The sequence below is a fragment of the Durio zibethinus genome, chromosome 21, assembly GCF_047325235.1.
Source record: "Durio zibethinus cultivar Kanyao isolate XHJ-2024 chromosome 21, ASM4732523v1, whole genome shotgun sequence".
In the NCBI taxonomy this organism is placed as follows: domain Eukaryota; kingdom Viridiplantae; phylum Streptophyta; class Magnoliopsida; order Malvales; family Malvaceae; genus Durio; species Durio zibethinus.
Genome location: NC_143182.1, coordinates 4,754,358 through 4,772,663, shown reverse-complemented (window position 1 = coordinate 4,772,663; position 18,306 = coordinate 4,754,358). Strand labels below are relative to the sequence as shown.

The 18,306-nt window shown below is 33.9% G+C and overlaps 5 protein-coding genes across 6 annotated transcripts; 2 read left to right on the top strand and 3 right to left on the bottom strand.

Annotated features, from left to right (window-relative positions):
* Nucleotides 1-3,004: 3,004 nt before the first annotated feature.
* LOC111305015 (uncharacterized) lies at nucleotides 3,005-3,919 on the bottom strand. Its single transcript, XM_022902169.2, has one exon. It carries the CDS (start codon nucleotides 3,734-3,736, stop codon nucleotides 3,143-3,145), a length of 594 nt encoding a protein of 197 aa, XP_022757904.1. The 5' UTR covers nucleotides 3,737-3,919; the 3' UTR covers nucleotides 3,005-3,142.
* Nucleotides 3,920-5,568: 1,649 nt separating this feature from the next.
* LOC111305017 (uncharacterized) lies at nucleotides 5,569-6,454 on the bottom strand. Its single transcript, XM_022902171.2, has one exon. It carries the CDS (start codon nucleotides 6,323-6,325, stop codon nucleotides 5,834-5,836), a length of 492 nt encoding a protein of 163 aa, XP_022757906.1. The 5' UTR covers nucleotides 6,326-6,454; the 3' UTR covers nucleotides 5,569-5,833.
* Nucleotides 6,455-7,315: 861 nt separating this feature from the next.
* LOC111305018 (large ribosomal subunit protein eL29y-like) lies at nucleotides 7,316-8,148 on the top strand. The gene is made up of 3 exons (XM_022902172.2): nucleotides 7,316-7,470; nucleotides 7,620-7,743; nucleotides 7,870-8,148. Exons 2-3 carry the CDS (start codon nucleotides 7,642-7,644, stop codon nucleotides 7,951-7,953), a joined length of 186 nt encoding a protein of 61 aa, XP_022757907.1. The 5' UTR covers nucleotides 7,316-7,470; nucleotides 7,620-7,641; the 3' UTR covers nucleotides 7,954-8,148.
* A 2,164-nt stretch (nucleotides 8,149-10,312) lies between these two features.
* Nucleotides 10,313-11,727, bottom strand: LOC111305016 (universal stress protein A-like protein). The gene is made up of 4 exons (XM_022902170.2): nucleotides 11,424-11,727; nucleotides 10,947-11,056; nucleotides 10,728-10,846; nucleotides 10,313-10,628 (listed from the first exon to the last, which is right to left on the bottom strand). The coding sequence occupies exons 1-4, from the start codon at nucleotides 11,605-11,607 to the stop codon at nucleotides 10,544-10,546; spliced, it is 498 nt and encodes a 165-aa protein (XP_022757905.2). The 5' UTR covers nucleotides 11,608-11,727; the 3' UTR covers nucleotides 10,313-10,543.
* A 4,102-nt stretch (nucleotides 11,728-15,829) lies between these two features.
* On the top strand, nucleotides 15,830-18,291 carry LOC111305014 (uncharacterized). 2 transcript variants are annotated; one of them, XM_022902166.2, is made up of 7 exons: nucleotides 15,830-16,060; nucleotides 16,188-16,259; nucleotides 16,781-16,854; nucleotides 17,061-17,214; nucleotides 17,639-17,719; nucleotides 17,855-17,950; nucleotides 18,085-18,291. In XM_022902166.2, exons 1-7 carry the CDS (start codon nucleotides 15,926-15,928, stop codon nucleotides 18,142-18,144), a joined length of 672 nt encoding a protein of 223 aa, XP_022757901.2. In that variant the 5' UTR covers nucleotides 15,830-15,925; the 3' UTR covers nucleotides 18,145-18,291. The 2 variants fall into 2 exon arrangements, with proteins under 2 accessions (XP_022757901.2, XP_022757902.2); XM_022902167.2 differs by lacking the exon at nucleotides 17,855-17,950.
* The last annotated feature ends 15 nt before the right edge of the window (nucleotides 18,292-18,306 follow it).

Below are 18,306 nucleotides of genomic sequence, written 5' to 3'. Positions count from 1 at the left end.
TCATGACGTTTGAAGAACACGTTAATGTCCATGTCTATCCGCTCCAAGTCATTTTTGGGCAGTGTAATCAGAGTTTATGTTAATGGTACTTCGTTTCCTCGAAACAGAACAAATTGTTCAAAATTCAATGAAATTTCAATTTAGGGGCTCCCTTAGTCTGAACAAAAAGGGAATTCAATTACGTTTGTGTGGAAATGTAATGTTCTTTATCCTGCGAAGATCCCAGCCATAACCCATAAGCAGAGCAGTAGGTAGAAGTTTTCTTTCGACACAGTTTGGTCTAAAATGTGATCATGCATCATCCTCTTGTAACAACCGTTGCAAACTACAGCATAGCAACACACTCTTTTGCAAACTAACATTGATAATTTGCCCTCAACGACCTCTATTTTCCAGTCTTTTGTGTAAAACCTTGCTTGCATTTGTTCCTAAATGCATATCTGTCAAGTTTTGGGTACAACAATGAAAAAGCAGATTACAACAAACCCATTGAGCCCCAGCTGTTTGTCATCCTTGCTAGTTGGCTTGATTATGTTTCATCTACTGGTTTGACGACAAACAAAGTAATTATTTGCATCTTAATTTTTGAAACAGAAACAAGATATGTTGTGTTAGGAACTTTGTAATTTTATTTTTTTCTGGTTGGGGGGTGGTTGATGTGATCTCAACGTCTGATATTCTTTATCAGTAAGGCAATAACATGAAATTGGCTCAATGGATCCCGGAGAGTCACTAAGCAAGGGGAAAGAGAAAGAGCCAAAGGGGTGGTACAGATGATAATGGTAATTAAGAGAGGCAGTGAGGCACTACTAACGACTACTGGGCTGTACCAAAAGATTACACTTTGCTTAGCAGAGAGAATGACAAAGATTAAAAACGTAAAACTTATTAATTAAATGATTAAAATTCATATTCATTGTATTATTTTATAGCTTAACTATTAAATTAACAAGTTTTTCATTATTATTTTTTTAATCATTAAATTAACAAATTTTTCATTCTTAATCTGTAGCATCCTCTCAATCAAGCAAAGCCTAAAAAAACACTTGCACTTAAAATTGGATCACAAAAAGCGTGGACCCTTTAACAAGTTGAAAGACACTTCACGGCATGATTGTTAGAAACGCCATTAAGGGCTTACAGCAAGGCGAATGGTGGATAACGATATGACATAAGAGTATGATTTTTCCAGCAAATCACATTAACTTTTAATTTTGGGTGCCCTACATGCTCTTTGGGAATTCTTATCCATTTAGAAGATTTCAGAGGTCAGCGTCAGGCCGATGCATATTTATGCAGTCTTTGAAAGAATGAATGAGAGCTAGCAAAATGCCAAAATGGATCAATGATTCGATTCCCATCCCTCATTGGCTATAGTCTCCCATGATACAAAATGTAATTGGATGAAATAGTTAAAGATACGTTCCCCCATGCGGATATGTAAGTTGTTGAGAGTTATAATTGCTCCCCATGTTGCCAGGAAAAAGAGCCCAAAATTTATTCTTATAGATTCAGAATTGCTGTGATGACTTTGAGTTTGAGGTTAGTGGATGCAGATACCTTAACAATAACAAGCAATTTTTTATTTTTTTAATCTTTTTTAACATGCCGTGGAAGATTGAAATCATTTCTCTGTACTTCACTGCTAACAAACTAACCAATATTTTCTTTGAATACACAATAAGATTCTATTCGTTCCTTTTTTTCTGATTATTTTTGCTTTTACTTGGCAGTACGGCGGTGGTGATTCCAAAGTTAAGTTGGTGGGCAAGTCCCTCAATTTAACCCTTATAATTTGATCATACGAATCATTCAAGAATCAATACTAGGATTATAAAATCTGCATAATTCATGCATTCATACGAAAATGACAGTTTTAAATCCAAAGTTTGATACTATATATACTCAAACTATAAAAGAAAAGAGAGATCAAACATAATATATATTAGACCCTCAATTGAGGCCAATGAACAATGATAATATCGTGACTACTTTAATTTATAGTTATAGATTATAAATGATGAAGTTAGTTATAGATTATAAATGATGAAGTTCTTTCTAGCTTTCATCTTATTCTCTATTGTTTTCTATATAGATACTGGATCACTTGGGCCTTTTTTGTTCTGTATTGATCCACTGAAAAGCCCCGAACTGAAACATGGGACTCACTACACTTGCGTTGCCTTCAGAGATTGTATTTCTAGTGGGCCTATGTTGGAGTGACGATGTTGAGCAGAGACTCGTACCGGGCTGGGCAGGTTTGGTGAAACCAGAAATCGGGAAAGCACAATCAAATAGATATTACTAGTAACTACAATTTATTTATTTTAAGTTTGGTTTTGGATTCTGATCTTGTCGCCTTTCAAAATAAATGAATTAGTTTAATGCTAGTGTTAAACTGCATTCATTTAATTAATGGAACATCCCAATTTACTCTTTTGTTTGCACTATTAATATTAAATACTCAAAAGAAAAGAGTAAATTAGAGGTTTGTTTAATCCCACCAGAAAACATTATTTTTGGGGCTAAAATTCCCTGTTTTGCTATGATATTGTTAAGGAGTCGCTCCATGGCTCATGGTTGCTGCAGAGTTGACATCCCACACATCTTGCTCTCATAGTTTGGCCCTTTCAATGCCATTAAAAAGCGAAAACAATGGATTAACCAAGTCAATTTGCTTGCTTAACTTTACAATTTCTACGACTATATTACAAAATTCTAAAAATTTTTAAAAATTTATAGCTGCTAATTCCTCAAAAAACATGCATCAGCAAACTCGGTTTGAATAGTTTTTAGTACAAAATGAAACTAACTAATTAAAGTCTAGTAAATTATAATTTAAATGCAGACAGCTTTGTTCCCTTTGTTTATCGGTCAATATCCTACAACCATTTCAGAAAATTCCCTTAATTGTATGAAGGGTGGAGGAGAGAGAAGCCTCAAACCAGTTGATAATTATCAAACAAAGTTTTTCCCTGTAACAATCTGAACATAGCATGCAAAATGAAGACGAATACCCTGAACTAGTTAACATATCAATTCCTCGGAGAATTACCACGCGATTACACATGGCAGGGTAGCACTGACAAAAGAAAACCGTAACCTTGAACAATTACAGAACCTTGCTAGCTAGCTATAAGCTTTAAAACAACCAATGTGGTATCTTTCTCTCAACCTTCTTCTCCTTTATCGTATCCAAGCTTGGTTTCCATCCCTTTCCTGAATATTGCCTGTTCAAATATTCCGGCCTACCTTCCACACTTTCCGGCAAAAACTCCATTAAACATCGAACCTCTTCAGGCCTTTCACAGACGTTTTCCTTCTTCTGCAACGGGAATTTGTGTCCTATCTCTTCGATATAATTTGCAGGGCAAATCCTGGCAAACAAAGGAAGAAACTTGGAGGACGATAAAAGCGACTTTGATCTCAACACCGAATTAGCACTCAATAGTACACGACGAGCTTCCTCGGATGACAACTTGGTTGGCTTCCCTCGCTTCATGGGTAGCATTACGTAAACCTTTTTCATGTCGAGTTTCTGGTCAGCTGGCAATGGAATCGGCCTCTTCTCATTAATTGCCGCACGGAACTCCACAACAACCTGTTGCGGATGCTCCAGCATCAGCTCTGCCGCTGTCAAAGGCCAGCTAAACTCCTGCACCGAACCGTCCCACAGAATGACTTTCCCGGCAGCGTCAGATGGGGGACTTGTGACAGTACTAATGTAGTTACCCATATGAAGAAAAAGGGAAAGCGATTTTCACTGTATAAAAAGTAAGGTAGAGATAACAGAAAAAAGGAAAGAAAAAATAAAGCTAAAGAATGGGTATGGATTTCTGATTCATGTGAGTTTGATCAGAAAGCATTTTATGTCGATAGGGCCTTCAAGTTCTTGGAGGCGTTTGTTAAACCGCTCCATCTTGTGAAGGATTTTATGGTGGACTTGGGAATTATATCAAAAAAACTGGGGTCGTTGGCTTCATCTACATCGTCCGACTTTCCTTGTATATATACAATATTAACCCAACGGTGATGAATGTTATATACATGTGGGTCCCTGGTGTAGGTCTACTCTCCCTGGCGTAAACGGAAAGTCAAAGAAATGGTTCAACTGTAACTATATTAACCATTTTAATTAATGCTTTAAAATTTCCGTTACGTGATGGAGGAGTTAAGCTTAGACCTGGACCATTCCTCCAACCATCTAAGTTTCTCCCGTTCGTTAAACCCTTGGATTTTATTTCTCACGGTCACGGGTATGTATCACTATTTTTTATCTACAGTTTTGGGAAATAAGATCAAATCGTGGCAGGCACCGGTGTATGGGGACTAGTCTTTTATCAGGACATGAATTCATGTCGTTGTAGCAGGATTTGCTACGGAAAAAATAACGGGGAAATCATAGTGCTTGTATTTTCAATTTAGGTTTCGTTTGGTTAATATTTGTGGTTTTCTTATTATAAAGGCAATGATTATTTGATTAACTAAGATTGAGGACTTAACTTGAAGGTGACAATTGGTTTGGTGTAGCGATTCTTTTGTCGGATAACATAAGTTGATAATGATTATTTAGTGCAAAAACAAAGATGTCAACAGGGTAGTGACTAAAAGATGAAAACTACAGCTTAACTTCGTAAACGTTATGGCATGTACCAAATTGCATTGGAAAATGTTATACAACCAAAGAGTAAAGGTTAAGAAATTACATGTGGCTTTCGTATTGAGGCACTGTGTTTTTACACTTTAGTTTACTTGGTCTCTGTTTAGTCCACTGCAATGTTCAAAATAGATGCATTCCCATCTCTTTCAGATGATTTCATCGCGGGTAGACTAGGAAGTGAACAGGAACTTATTCCCTTGAGAAGCAAGCAATATGGAACTCAATACCCAGAATTTTTATAATTTTATTGGTTGTGGAACTAATTTCAGATGAGTCATTCAGGATGAAATTACAATCATAATCAATTACTAAATTCGCATATAATATCACTGAACTTACAAAAAAAAAACTTAAATAGACCACTAAATTCATTTACAAATTACAATGAAACTTAAACGGTTTTAAAATCTTCTTCTTACCTCTAAATTTCATTAGGCAGACGAGCCATTCTTAGATGACCGCATTCTGGAACAGAAGGAGTTCAAGGTTTGATGGATAAACTAATTGTGGGCCCGATGGACTTTGAGCATCCAAGCCTAAATCTAATCGATTAAAAGGCTTTAAGATGGGCTCATCTTTGCAACAGGAAATGAATCTGGTGCAGTAGAAGTTGAAGCCAATGACAGAGTTTGCTCCAATCTCTGGTGCTCTCATTGCTGCTTGCAGGCCATTGATTGATGAAACGATTTCAACAAAGTATAACTTTCGCACATGTTATGGTGAGTGAATGAGGTGCAAACTTGCTTTGCAAAATTAAATTCGCCACTAGAATTGCTTGCATTTTTTTGTGATATTTCTTAAGTAATAACATTAATTCCTGAGCCTAAAATGAAAATTATGGAGTTAGATATTTAGCGTGGCTCCCGCCCCATCTGGGAGGAATCAGGAGCAAGAATCAAAGCAAAGAATTGAACAACAGTTGTAGCTTCACTTTGTTAGGGGAAACTGTTTGAGCAGTCGTTACTCTAATTTGAGACGCTACTCAAGTTTATAAGGAAAAACACTGATTCTGTAATTACATGAAAGAATTAAAGAATTGATCTTAGATTTCTACCACAAATTAGTTCGAGTATACTAGCCTTCCTACCGGTAGATCTCCCATTTTCAACAATTAATTTGGGAAATTTCCACCCTGATGAATCCAAACCCAACAAAAAGCAAGTGACAGACTTCTCAGAGCAGTTCAGAAATTGGTTCCAATACGGGAGTCCACGGCCTGTAATTCCCCAATCGGTAGCCAGGAACAGGAATGCCCTTCATACATTTTTCTGGGAAAACCTGAACTTCGCTCTCTTCCTCCTCTCTCAATTCCTCTGTCACATGCGGCAAAACCTTAGAACCGCTTTTTCTCCTTTTCTTTCCACTACAAGCTGCTTTTATGAGTGCCATATCTGCATCCGTAACTTTGCAATGAACCCTCCCTATAGGAACCAAAACGTAAACTTTACCCACCAGAAGTTCATCTTCAGCTCGCATAGCAGCCACGCGGCGAGTTCGATTGAGATTTTCCACTGGACAGATGATGTGACCAGGTTCCTCAAGCATGATCTCCGCTGCCTTTGCTGGGATCTTGACTTTCCTCAGGTTCCCTTGAGCATCAATTACTTTTGCCATTTTTTTACGGCCCGAATCCCGGATGAAGCAGCTAGAGGTGCAGTTTCCCATGTGGAAGTTGAAGTTCTTAACTAGTTCGCTTTAACTTGAGTTCAAGCTGCAGACCGTAAAGAAAGCACTGTGTGCAAAGAATCTATAATAGTATTTGGTAATTGCTATGGATGTCGAAACTTGAAAGTGGGAAGTGGAGGCTGCTGGCTATATATAGTGGGAATTGGAGAAAGAGTCAAAGAATCAAAGGTAAACTATTGGAAAAAAGACACGTAAAAGGGGGGACCACAGAAAGTAGTGGCTGACGTGTGGTAGAAGTTGGGACTTTAGTGGGGGAAACGCGGATGCTGGTTCATGAGCTGTCAATTGGAGCGTGGTTGAGACGCTGGTTTGCTTATGGACTCCGCTGATGCTTCATGCTTGTGTTGTGCCTGTGGGTGACTGTGGGGGGTCTTCTGCTTTTGAAAGTGGGCTTTTGTTCTTTGGCATGGAAGGTGGGGTTTAGGTGGCCCGGGAAAAAAATGGTGAAAAAGTAACAAAACTTCTCATCAAAACACTGCATCTGAATTGTGTCCAATTAAACATTTCAAAGGCTAAATTCATACGCAAAGCATGTGGTTCTAGTTTAAGACACGAATCAACATGGTTACCACAACAAAATCAGATTCAAAGATGATTTTTCGCAACTGAGCAGTACTGCTGTACTATGAAGAATGAAGAACAAGCTTTTAACCAAATCCACTTCACTTGCAATTTTGCTAGAAAATTTAAAATACAACTATAATCGAGTTTTTTTTATACCCTTTTACTAACTATATAACAATTATTATTAAATAATATGTATTATAATCAAGGTTAGGTTAGTCAAGTTTAATATCTTTCAATCAATTTCAAAGTTGCAAATAAAACTTAGTGAATTCTATTTGAGTTAGACTTTCATGCCGGCTTCATCCGACTTATAGCAAGCAACACGCAACAAGCACCAAAGCAATGAAATTACTAAAACTAAAGGGAATATTTATTTGTCCACAGAAAAAAGTATAGTTGCCCAAACGCAATTTTAGAAAAAGGAAGTACCGGGGCGTAAGTTTCCACCGACCTTTCCCATCGCAGTTATAGTCCGTCCTCCCATTCTTTTATGCGATACAAAAGTCAAAAACCCTAAAAGCTCCATTACAACGCCGAGAAATCTCCCTCGCATCAAGGTACAGATTTTATTAGCTCCCCTTCTTCACCCTTGTAATTTCACCTACCCTTTCATTATCTCATTTTGCTATTTGCAAAGATGATTTGTAGATTCAGTAAAATAAAAAAAAATGAATTACTGATATGATTTTTCTGGTTAAATGATCAGCGTTTGTTGCTGAGACTGAGAGATGGCGAAATCGAAGAATCATACAGCTCATAACCAGTCTTACAAAGCCCACAAGAATGGGATCAAGAAACCGAAAAGGCACAGACAAACTTCCACCAAAGGGGTTCGTATTTTTTGCTCATTCTTATTACACTTAACGTTCTTTTTTTTGTTTTTTGGTTTTTTTTTTTTTGTTTCCAAATTTAGCCTTTTGTTTTTTTTAACATTTTCTTGTATTCTGACCATTTAGATGGATCCCAAGTTCCTGAGAAACCAGAGGTATGCCAGGAAGCATAACAACAAGAGCGGTGGATCTAATACTGAGGAAGACTAGACACTTTGAGCAATGTTATGGTTCTTTTAAGTGTATGGTTTTGTTCTTTCTGTTGTAACACAGTGCCAGTTTTGGTTTTAGTCTGACTTTATCTGTCAATTAGGTGATTCTATTCTCAATCTGTCACAACTAATGTCTTGATTCTTCCCAAAATTATAAGAAGGTCCCAATCTTTTGATTGAAAAATTTTTTTAATGGTTTTTTCTGACTGCTTGATTGATGCCCCATTTACTTTCGTTAAAGTTGCCTACTCTGTCTGAGTGCTGTATTTTTCAATGCTCAATGGTTCTCCAAAATTAGATATATCTAGAAATCTTAGGGGGAAGTTGCCGTATTAAGTTTTTATCTTTCTTAAGTAGTTTATTGTAGGAAATGCAAATTGTTTGTCTTGTTGTAAGCTTTCTTGGCAATGAAGACTCTTATAAGTTGTAGCCTGTTGTATTGTCATTCCATTGCGATACTGTTCTCTTTGTTGATTTAGTAATTTTTCGTTGAATAATACTAGTGTTTTCAGGATTGTTAAATTGATACCAAGTAATGAGGACTTTAGACTTCTACCATGGTAGGTGGTGCTTACTCGGTAAGCATTTGGTCGGTTTGAGTTGGAAAAATCAATAATTGATTTTTATTTAATGAATAATTAAATCAATTAAAAATTTTTAAATAATCAATTGAATCAAAATCAATCAAAATCAAGTTTGATTAATCTAGTTTAATAATCAATTTTTTTATTTTATTATTATAAATAATTATAAAATTATAAATTTAATATAATAAAATATAAATTCAAATATTATTTAAATTAAATTATTAAAAATTTTAATAATTTTAATAATATTTTACAAAAAAATATTTATTTTAATTTAATTTATTTTTAATTATTAAAAAATTAATTATTTCGATTAATTAGATTATTAATTTTAAAAATAAAAAATCAATTGAGTTGATTAATTTAATTGATTCAAAATTTTGATTATAATCAAAATTGAATAAATCAAATCGATTTAATTGAAATTACTTAATTTCAATTGATTTAATCTGTTCATCCCTACTCACTCTAGTGAAGTGGATTTGATAAGGTTAACGAGTTATTGATTTATGCCTTGTTATGATGGTAAATTAATGATTGAATGACCAGAATAGGCTTGAGTGTAGAAGATAGTGCTCTGTATTCCATGTAAAGCTGATATTAAGTGGAGATTTTTCTAGTTATAAAATGTTTGGATGGCTTGCTTTTTGCTGCTTGGTCTAATGGTTAAGAAGTTTTAACGAAAATATTAGAGTTTGAATTCGTATCAAGTCATCCCCTCCTTTCCATGTAATACGGCGTTGCACTCCTTTGAACTAAAAAAAATGTTTGGATGGCTTAAGATAATTTTATTCAATCTATGGAGGTGCCAAAACTGAATCTATTAGCATTAGAAAACTTGTCTCACTGAATTTTTTGAGTTTTTGCTAGGACCAGTTACTTAGTTTTTTTTTCGTTGGCAGAGAAACAATGGTGAGTAGTGACAGCCTCAGCCTGCCTGACCTTACACAGGCCTACCTTCATAAGTTGAATAAGAACTACTGAATTTAGGGACACCTTTATGCCACGTTCTTCTCTCCACACTACTCCATCTTAAGTAGTGAACTTGTGCATGCAAAAAGATGTGAGATGGTACCTTCCAGGTTTAGATGGACATTCGATTATCATGGTTCCATGATGAACCAACTTAATGCGATGTTGATGTGTTATTATTACATCATCCAATCTATAGGGCGTTTCAGTGCATAGAAACTCAATTTTTTTGTTTTGCTTGCTGTGACTCAATGTAGTAAGGATGCATTTACGTTGTGGATTTAGTTTACTCTGATTTCAATTGATTGAGTGTTGTGACATTGAATGGTTATTGGATGGTAATTTAGTTTGATTACTTATTTAATAGACCAAGTGATACTCAATTATATAACTGTCATCATATTAGTCTAAGGTTCTGAATTATGACTGTTCCAATGACAAAGTGAACCCTGAGTCCCTGACTCTGTCCACGCAATTCCTTAGCTAGGCTGAGGTTGTCTGCCAAAGGAGTTCTGTTTGGTGGATACTGTGATATTACTGAATTTTATTCCATTGATTTTGTTTCAAGTAATTGGGAAATCGCTGTCACCTGCAAAATGCCATTAAATGGTTAGTCTAGTGGTAACTTCCCATAACCGAGTAGCTGTGGTCCTTTTTATGTGTTATACATATATATATATATATATAGAACCATTGAAACAAGACCTTTCCAATTTTGGTTTGGGTGGATTATGGAAAAGGTGAACTTTTGGCAAGTATGTCAAAGTCTTGGGGGCATAAACTGATAAGCCTCATCCCTTCCTTTGAGGAGCGCAAACTTCAGATTGCACTCATTATCTATTATTTTCTACCAGTGTCAATGGACGAGCCATTTTGTGGAAATATAATACTATTACACTTGCAACTGGACCATGAGAATTGACAAGTACAATATAGTGCCCAAGTATTTTACCAAAGTTCACTCGTATACATGCTTGTAGAAACCACCTAACATTAACAATATTCAAGGAAGAAATTGGAGAAGAAACTTTATATCTTCTCTGGATGCTTGACGATCACCACTGGACATTTTACATTCTTTGCACAATGATCGCTCACGCTTCCTAGAAGCGCCCTGTAGAATTGAAAAAGGGGAAAATCATCTTCAAGTTATCTTGCCTGGAAAATAATTGATAGGAGACGTTGAAAAGTGTGCAAAGAAGGATTGTTTTACCTTTTGAAGAAACCATAACCATGGCTTCCCATCACCAATGTGTCGGCTTTGATTTTTTCCACGGTATTACATATCACGTCCTTTGCATCTCCACTTCCGACGATTCTCTCCACGTTTATCTGCACACAGTTCATCAATACAACTGTAAGGGATAAACTGAATCGAATACAATGATAGAAGGTAAATAAAGCAGTATAAACTTCAAAACAAGAGGCTTACATTGCCGCTAAACTTTCCGCACAAGGCTTCGGCTCTTCCCATCACTGAATTCACCAGATCACTGCCATATTTTTCTAAGGCTGTTATCACATCGCTGAAAAACATATACCCTGTAACAAGGTCAGACTGGTTAGTATGTAAAAACCTCAACTCTACAAAGAGAAAATAATAATAGTTGTTATACGGATTTCCCTTTCTGTTAATTTCTTTACAGCATGCAGAAAAACATTGAAAATTTGTTTACCCATGAAAAAGAGAATTGATTAGACTATCCTTGGAAAAAGTAACTCTTACTAGCTAATTTGGCAATTGCAAGAAAAATCTTTTACTAGCTTTTTTAGCGGAACTGCGAGCAGATATTTAGGAATTGAAGAGTATTAAGTACTAGTTTTTCATATAAAAAGCTGCAACGTTTTTGTAATAGGAAACCTTTTATACTTTCAAGGGAACAAGAAAAAACAAGCAGCAGTTGCTAACCTGCAGCGTCGAAGGAAGAGTAGACAGTAGGTGGAGGCTTCACATAAAGAAGCACAAGGGTGTTGGTTGTGTTTTGAGAAATCAAATTTCCGAGACACCATGAAAGTGCATACATGCTTTCCTCACTCTCATCCACGGCCACCACAATTTTGCACTCCTTTTTCCTCAAGTTCACAGCTTCCATTGCTACTTACTCTGGGTTGTATTTTTTGTTCGCTTTGAACAATGAACACTATAATATAAGAAGCTCAAAGAAACTATTGGCCTTAGAATGTTGATAAGAAAGCAAATGAAAGCTCCAACATTTATGGGTGGTAGTTGCTGTGGTTTTCTAGTAACCTGATTTTTTGAGTTCCGTGGGTTTTATATTTACCACACCAGTATACCGGTCGTGGTTTTTGAAGTGGAAACGGCTGTAACATGGAAAAAAAAAAAAACAATTTATCCCAAAAAGAAGTAGTAAGAAAATCCCTCTGTTTGGCAAATTGCCAATTATAATGATATGTTAAAATAATTAATTAAAGTAAACAACCAGTCAATTTTGATCTTAGAATGCAGTGAGTTGTTGTGCTACAGGCTCAGGCTTTGGCTTTTTACCTTAGTTTTTTCCATCCGGAAAAATCCTTCCTTAGGACCCATTGATTGACTTTAAAATAAAAAAATCTGTAGCCTTCATTGATTGACAGTCAACATCTTGCTGAAGCTAAGCTTGGCGGATTAAAAATCTGAGCAGAAACGCACGCCCTTTGGATTACAATCGTTGACAACACGACGCGAAGGTGTGCATAGACATAGAAATGTTAGGATATTATTTTTGCCCGAAAATGATATGGAAAACGATATGGATAATTGAATTATTTCTCATTGATGTGATTTCATAATTCTTATGTGCCCTTATCATATTGTATAAAAAGTTATGTAACTGTTCCTTAAGAGTCAAGTGAGTATGAAGAATCTGCAGTTTTGAGAACCCACTTGCGGCTACTGCCAATTACCAGCATTTGTAAGTAAGCTAATTTAACTGTTTCTATTATGACCTCGTCAATGACATAGAAAGCAGCTTTAGATTCGAATTCAATCGAACCGATATTCCAAGAAGGCCCCGCAGACGGTAAATTGGCAGAAAGATCGATAAGTCCTTTTTATAGTCCAAATCAGTTGTTATTATTTATTAATTGTGCAAGACTGCAAGTTGATAAAAGGTTGTGTTATCTGTCTACAAAACGCATACAGAAAGCACTTTTTTCAACTAATCAATATATGCGAAAGGTGCATGATTATAGGTTTTAAACTTTATAGTTTAAATGGTTTTGTTTTACTTTTTTTTTTTTTTTATTTCTGTCCATATAATTTAGAAATTAAAGAAAAAATCAAGAAGGTGGTAACCAATACTATATGTGTGGACCCATGGGCCAGCCCAGTTTCAATGAGGAAGAAATTGGGCTTGATTTTCATACAACTAAATCGAATAGCAAAGTTTATAAACCCAAGGCCTCCGCCCACCTTATCTCAAATAGTAGTTGCCCGGGTTGACCAAGATGTCCCATGTACCCCCACTTTGAAGCTACGAATTCAACAATCTTCCTCCAATAACCAATGCCCTTAATTTTTTTTTTCTAACCATACTCTATATTATAGCTTTACTACTTTTCTAGCTAAATCACTTAGTTTTATTTGAAAATTCACTTTCTTAATACCTTGATCAAATTAATTATTCATTTCCTAATGTTCATATATACCAATTAATCATTCAAAACTTGCATAGCTTTTCTGGGACTCATATTATTAAATTATTATTATATAAATACTTGAAAAATTAGCTGACCTCAAAAATCTTGTTTTAGTTCACCAAAAAAAAAAAAAGTTAATCTCATTTCGGGCCAAAACGATTAATAATCAATAAAGGACTTATTTTTCTTAAATGCGAACACGAATTAGCTCTTAATTAATTAACTCAGCAACGGCAAGATCTTGTATACACGCAAGTCTACAAACTGGTATCCAAGACTGGATTCCATTAGCCAAATCAGTAAAAATGGATGGTTGCGATGAGTCTGATGAAGTGGGCCATCATGTCCCCACAAAGCGCATGTTAGCTTGGTCCCTCAAAAAGTTCAAATTCAGTGCGTTCGTTGCTGCCATTTTGTGAGGCTTAGAAATGACAAGCCGCCTACGTCGTAAAACGTATCCAAATTGCCTAACAAAAGACAGAAAAAAAAGATAAATTCGAAAAAAAAAAAAAAAAACAGTAAGAACGAGAAAGCATAAGCACAATTGTCAGCATCTTAAAATTTTAAATACGGATATATCAGAATATATATATTTTTTTTTTGGGATAAATACTTGAAATTTTGAAAAAAAAAAAAAAGAATATTATCCAGCGTCAAAATGGAGGGGCCCACGGAAGCACAGCTAATTCTTGGTTCATGCTTTTTTTCGGTGAGCGCGTTTAGTATAATTGTAAAAAGGGGGGCCCACTATTTAATTTTTCTGGTTACCAGAAAGTTTGGAGCCGTTGATTCTAGATCAAACGTCTCAAATTCAAACCTAAAAGGACAAATTTTGAATTGGACGACAGAGAGACAGGAAGACGTATCCCGATTTAATAATGATTAATAAATCCAATAATTCTGTCACTCCTTCTAGAAAAATTATATTCCCAATTTTACCCCTATAAAGAAAATCGGTAAGGAGGATGATTTTAATTATCTCATATAATATAAATATATATTCATTTTTTACTTATATGACATTCAAATTATTATTACATTTAAGTAAATATAAGCTTTGGTTCACGGTCCACAAGCAAGGAATCGTACAACCAAGCTAATGCCGTGTTGTTGCAATGCCAAAGAAAGAAACCAATTGAATAAATATGGGCTTTTTTTTTTTTTTTTTAAACCTAAAATGCGGGCATTCTTAATGAAACAGGATTGCAAAAATCATCCTTTAGGCAATCGTTTTTTGTTTCCCCTTTTTTCAAGAGAATGATTATCATTCTGTTTGTTTTGTCATGACTTTTTTGCTCTCTTAAATTTTACCCAAGTAAAGGAAAACCGTTTCTTTACCCATTTTGTTATTTACAAAATATTTTCTTACTGCATAAAATGCATCTAAAATATTTGTAACAATTAAAAATGATAACAATTGAAATAGATCGGATTTTATTTTATTTTTTTAAAATAATATATAATATAATAAATTTTTAAAATTTAATTTAAATTTAAATTAATTCGATTCAAATTAAATTTTATCGATTCCATTCTTTTCATTAATTTTTAAAATTTAATTTTTTATTATAAATTATTTTAATAGGATTTTAATATATTTAAATAAATTTATATATAAAATTATTATTTTTATTTTTAAAAAATTAAATTATATGTAAAAATTAATAAAAATATATAATTATGTTCTATTATTATTTTTTTAATATTTTGATCTGAAATTTGATCTAAATTTAATATATACATTAAACATCTAATCTTAATTCAAATTGAATAAAAAAATCGATTTTAACTTAACCAAATACTATAATTTCGAATTGATTTTTTATTTTTTTATTTTTTTTTTCACCTCTACTAACAACCTTCCATTTTATAACAAAATAAGAAACATACATTTACAAACAAATAATTACAAAACTATAATTTTATTATTAAAAAAATATTAACTAGTGCTTAAAAACATTATTTAAAATAATATTTATAAAAAATGCAATCAATGCATATTTTTTAAATATAGTGATAGTGTATTTTTTTTTTAAAATACAAATTAGATCCTTTTATGATATAAAAAAAATTTTGTTAACGATATCTTAAAGACACTCTTTAATATTTTTTTAACAACTATAACTTATATTTAAAGTTTATTTCCGATTTTAGGACTTGAGAGCTTAATTTTTACTTTTTAGACAGATCAAATAAGTTATTAACGGATTAATTATGGCTTACCTTATATATTTAGAGTTAATTAAATTGTTATATTATATTTTTATTTTATTTATAGTAGTAACATGTATTCATTCAATTTGATAATTGAGAGTTAATATGTTCATAATGCATGGAAAAAAAATACTTTATAAATATATATATGTATATATATATAGCAAACTTCATTTTATTTTTTGTTTGACCATTGGATGTTTAAAGTCTACTAAACTATTTTCATAAAGGCAACTCAGAGCCTTTCGGCTACGGTTTTCTTAACTGGCTAAAATCCGCGTCCAGTTTAGTCAAGTCATTCCCCTTCTTTTATAAAATATAAAATATAGTAAAATAAATTATTTTTCCTTCTAAGAAAAAAAAATAAAGCAAAATAATTTTCATTTAAGATAAGGTAGGGGTATTTATGGAAATTCAAGACCTGTTTCTTATATTTAAAGTCCAGTTTCCAGAGAAAAAAGCAGACATTAAAAAACAGAGGAGAGAAAATTTTGAACATCAATAACGAAAGTAAGTTTTCAAAAAACATAGAGAAAAAGGAAAAAAGGTTGAGAAGAAATGGGAGATATTGTTTTGTTTGTTGATGATTTGTCATCAAATTCTTCAATTTCACACTGTAGAATTTGCCATGAAGAAGAGTTCGAAAGCTTTAAGAGCTTGGAAGCTCCCTGTGCTTGTTCTGGCACTGTTAAGGTCAAATATTTTTCTTCTTCCTGTTGTTTTTTTATTGTTTCCTTTTAATGCTTATTTTCAGATTCTGATGTTTGGGTTTTCTCTGTTTTGATGATTTAATTCTTTTTTTTTTTTTTGCTGTTTTCAGTTTGCACATAGAGATTGTATCCAGAGGTGGTGTAACGAGAAGGGAAACACAACTTGTGAAATTTGTCTTCAGGTTTGAATTCTAATGATCAGACCAAAAAAAAAAAAACGAACTTTTATTTTTATTCAAAGCTTTAGTTGTCAAAAAAAGTTTTGATTTCAAACTGGGTTATTTGTTTTCCAGGTTTTTGATTTCTCAAACTCTGTTTTCATCCATTTTTTGTTCTGTTTTTTGAGTTCGGGGCATCCAAAACTTGTCCCTTTTTGTTTAATTTTTATTTTTGTCAAACTCTCCCTCTCTTCTTCCATGTGATTCAAGCGGGTTGTATAACGTTTCATTAGATTCTTCAATATCAAGCAAACTAAAATAAAATGTTAATGATTTCCACTTACGACGCCATTACTTCATTTAAATATCAATATCTCAGATTCTTGGAATTCTGTTTTTAGAATGTTTTTAAACAACTATTGCTACGATTGTTTATTTGGGTTAAAAAAAATTGTTCCCAGAGGTTTATTTAATCTAATTGAAACAACAACAATTAGCTGTTATTAATGAATATTTTACTGTATAATTAATCTTTTATCATGCAGGAATATGGACCAGGATATACAGTAACAGCACCTTCAAAGAAGTCTCAGCTGATTGAAGCTGCAGTAACCATCAGGTATAATATTAATTTTTGTCTTCCATTCACAATTTTTGCTAAAGACGCGTGACTTGCCAGCTGGTGACAAAAATGTATTTCGTCTTTGTTTAAAAATTTGTCTAATTTTAATCTAAAAAGCCAGACCCAGACAAGCTTTTCCGCTAATTATTGTTTATTTATTAGAAAAATTAAAAAATTTTGGTGCTTAATTGTTTTTGTATCAGAGATAGCTTACAAATCCCAAGAATAGAGGTTGAGGCACAACACCAAAGATTAGTGGCTTTAGATGAAAGAATGAATGTGGAAAATGAAGAATTCTCTCAATGTACTTCAGCTGCTGACAGAGGCTCCTCTTGCTGCCGATCACTGGCCCTCACCGTACGTTTTCATTTCTTTGGTTTGGGTAAATGAATTGAGAAGAACCTTTAGCTGAATATCACTCCAACGAATTATTAAGATTTAAACAAATGATTTCTCAAGGTATTAAAATTGGGGTTTAACCCTTTCTTAGTAATGTGGCAACCCACGCACGTGGTCACAAGGGTGTGCAAAATTTGTAATATTAAAATCATTAGAAGTAGCTTTAGTGTGTAATTCAAACAACTCCCATAATTTAGTAAGTTCGACGGTTAGGATGGGTTGCACCCATAGCAAATAAAGTGGGCCAATGAGTAATACAACTGAATTTGAAAGGGAAAACTATGAGAACCATCTATCTACCCACCCGTAACGGTCAGCAAAAATTTTTATTTTGTTTTCTATTTCCCTCCACTCACGTTGATATTATGTTATGAATTGGCAGTTTACTGCGGTTTTGCTCATTAAACATGTCTTTGCTGTACTTAATGGCGAAACAGATCATTACCCATTTGCACTGCTTACCGTAAGTATCCAATTTTTTCTCCATTATTGGACATTTGTAACTAGCTTTTTTTTTTTTTTAAACTTACCATCCCATATCCGAGGAATAGTTATTAGCTTTTCTAATACTTTATTTTTTGGGGGGCATATTTGACAGATACTGTTTTTTAGAGTTACTGGAATTTTACTCCCAATGTACATAATAATTCGGACAATTACAGCTTTTCGGAACAGCATTCGGCGACAATATCATGTCAGTTTCCTATTAATCATTTTCAACATCAACCTGATTATTTACAAATTGATGAAATGAAGATTTTACAAGATCTTAGTTTTTCTTGTGATGCGACCGCAGCTAAATTCCTTGTTTTGCTTTGTGTTTAACAGGCATCTTACGAGGATACCTCCAACTCTGATGATGAAGACGATGTTGAGCAGCGGCAGTAACTTCACGCTGTCTCACAATCTTATCGTGTTGTCCAATTGCTTCGCATTTGTAATAAGCTGAGCATTACGCTATTGCTCTTCTCGTCCAAATTCCCCCGATTTTTTAGCATCAATAGAAAAAAAAATTATATTGATTTTGAGTGCAAATTGAGCATCGGGCAG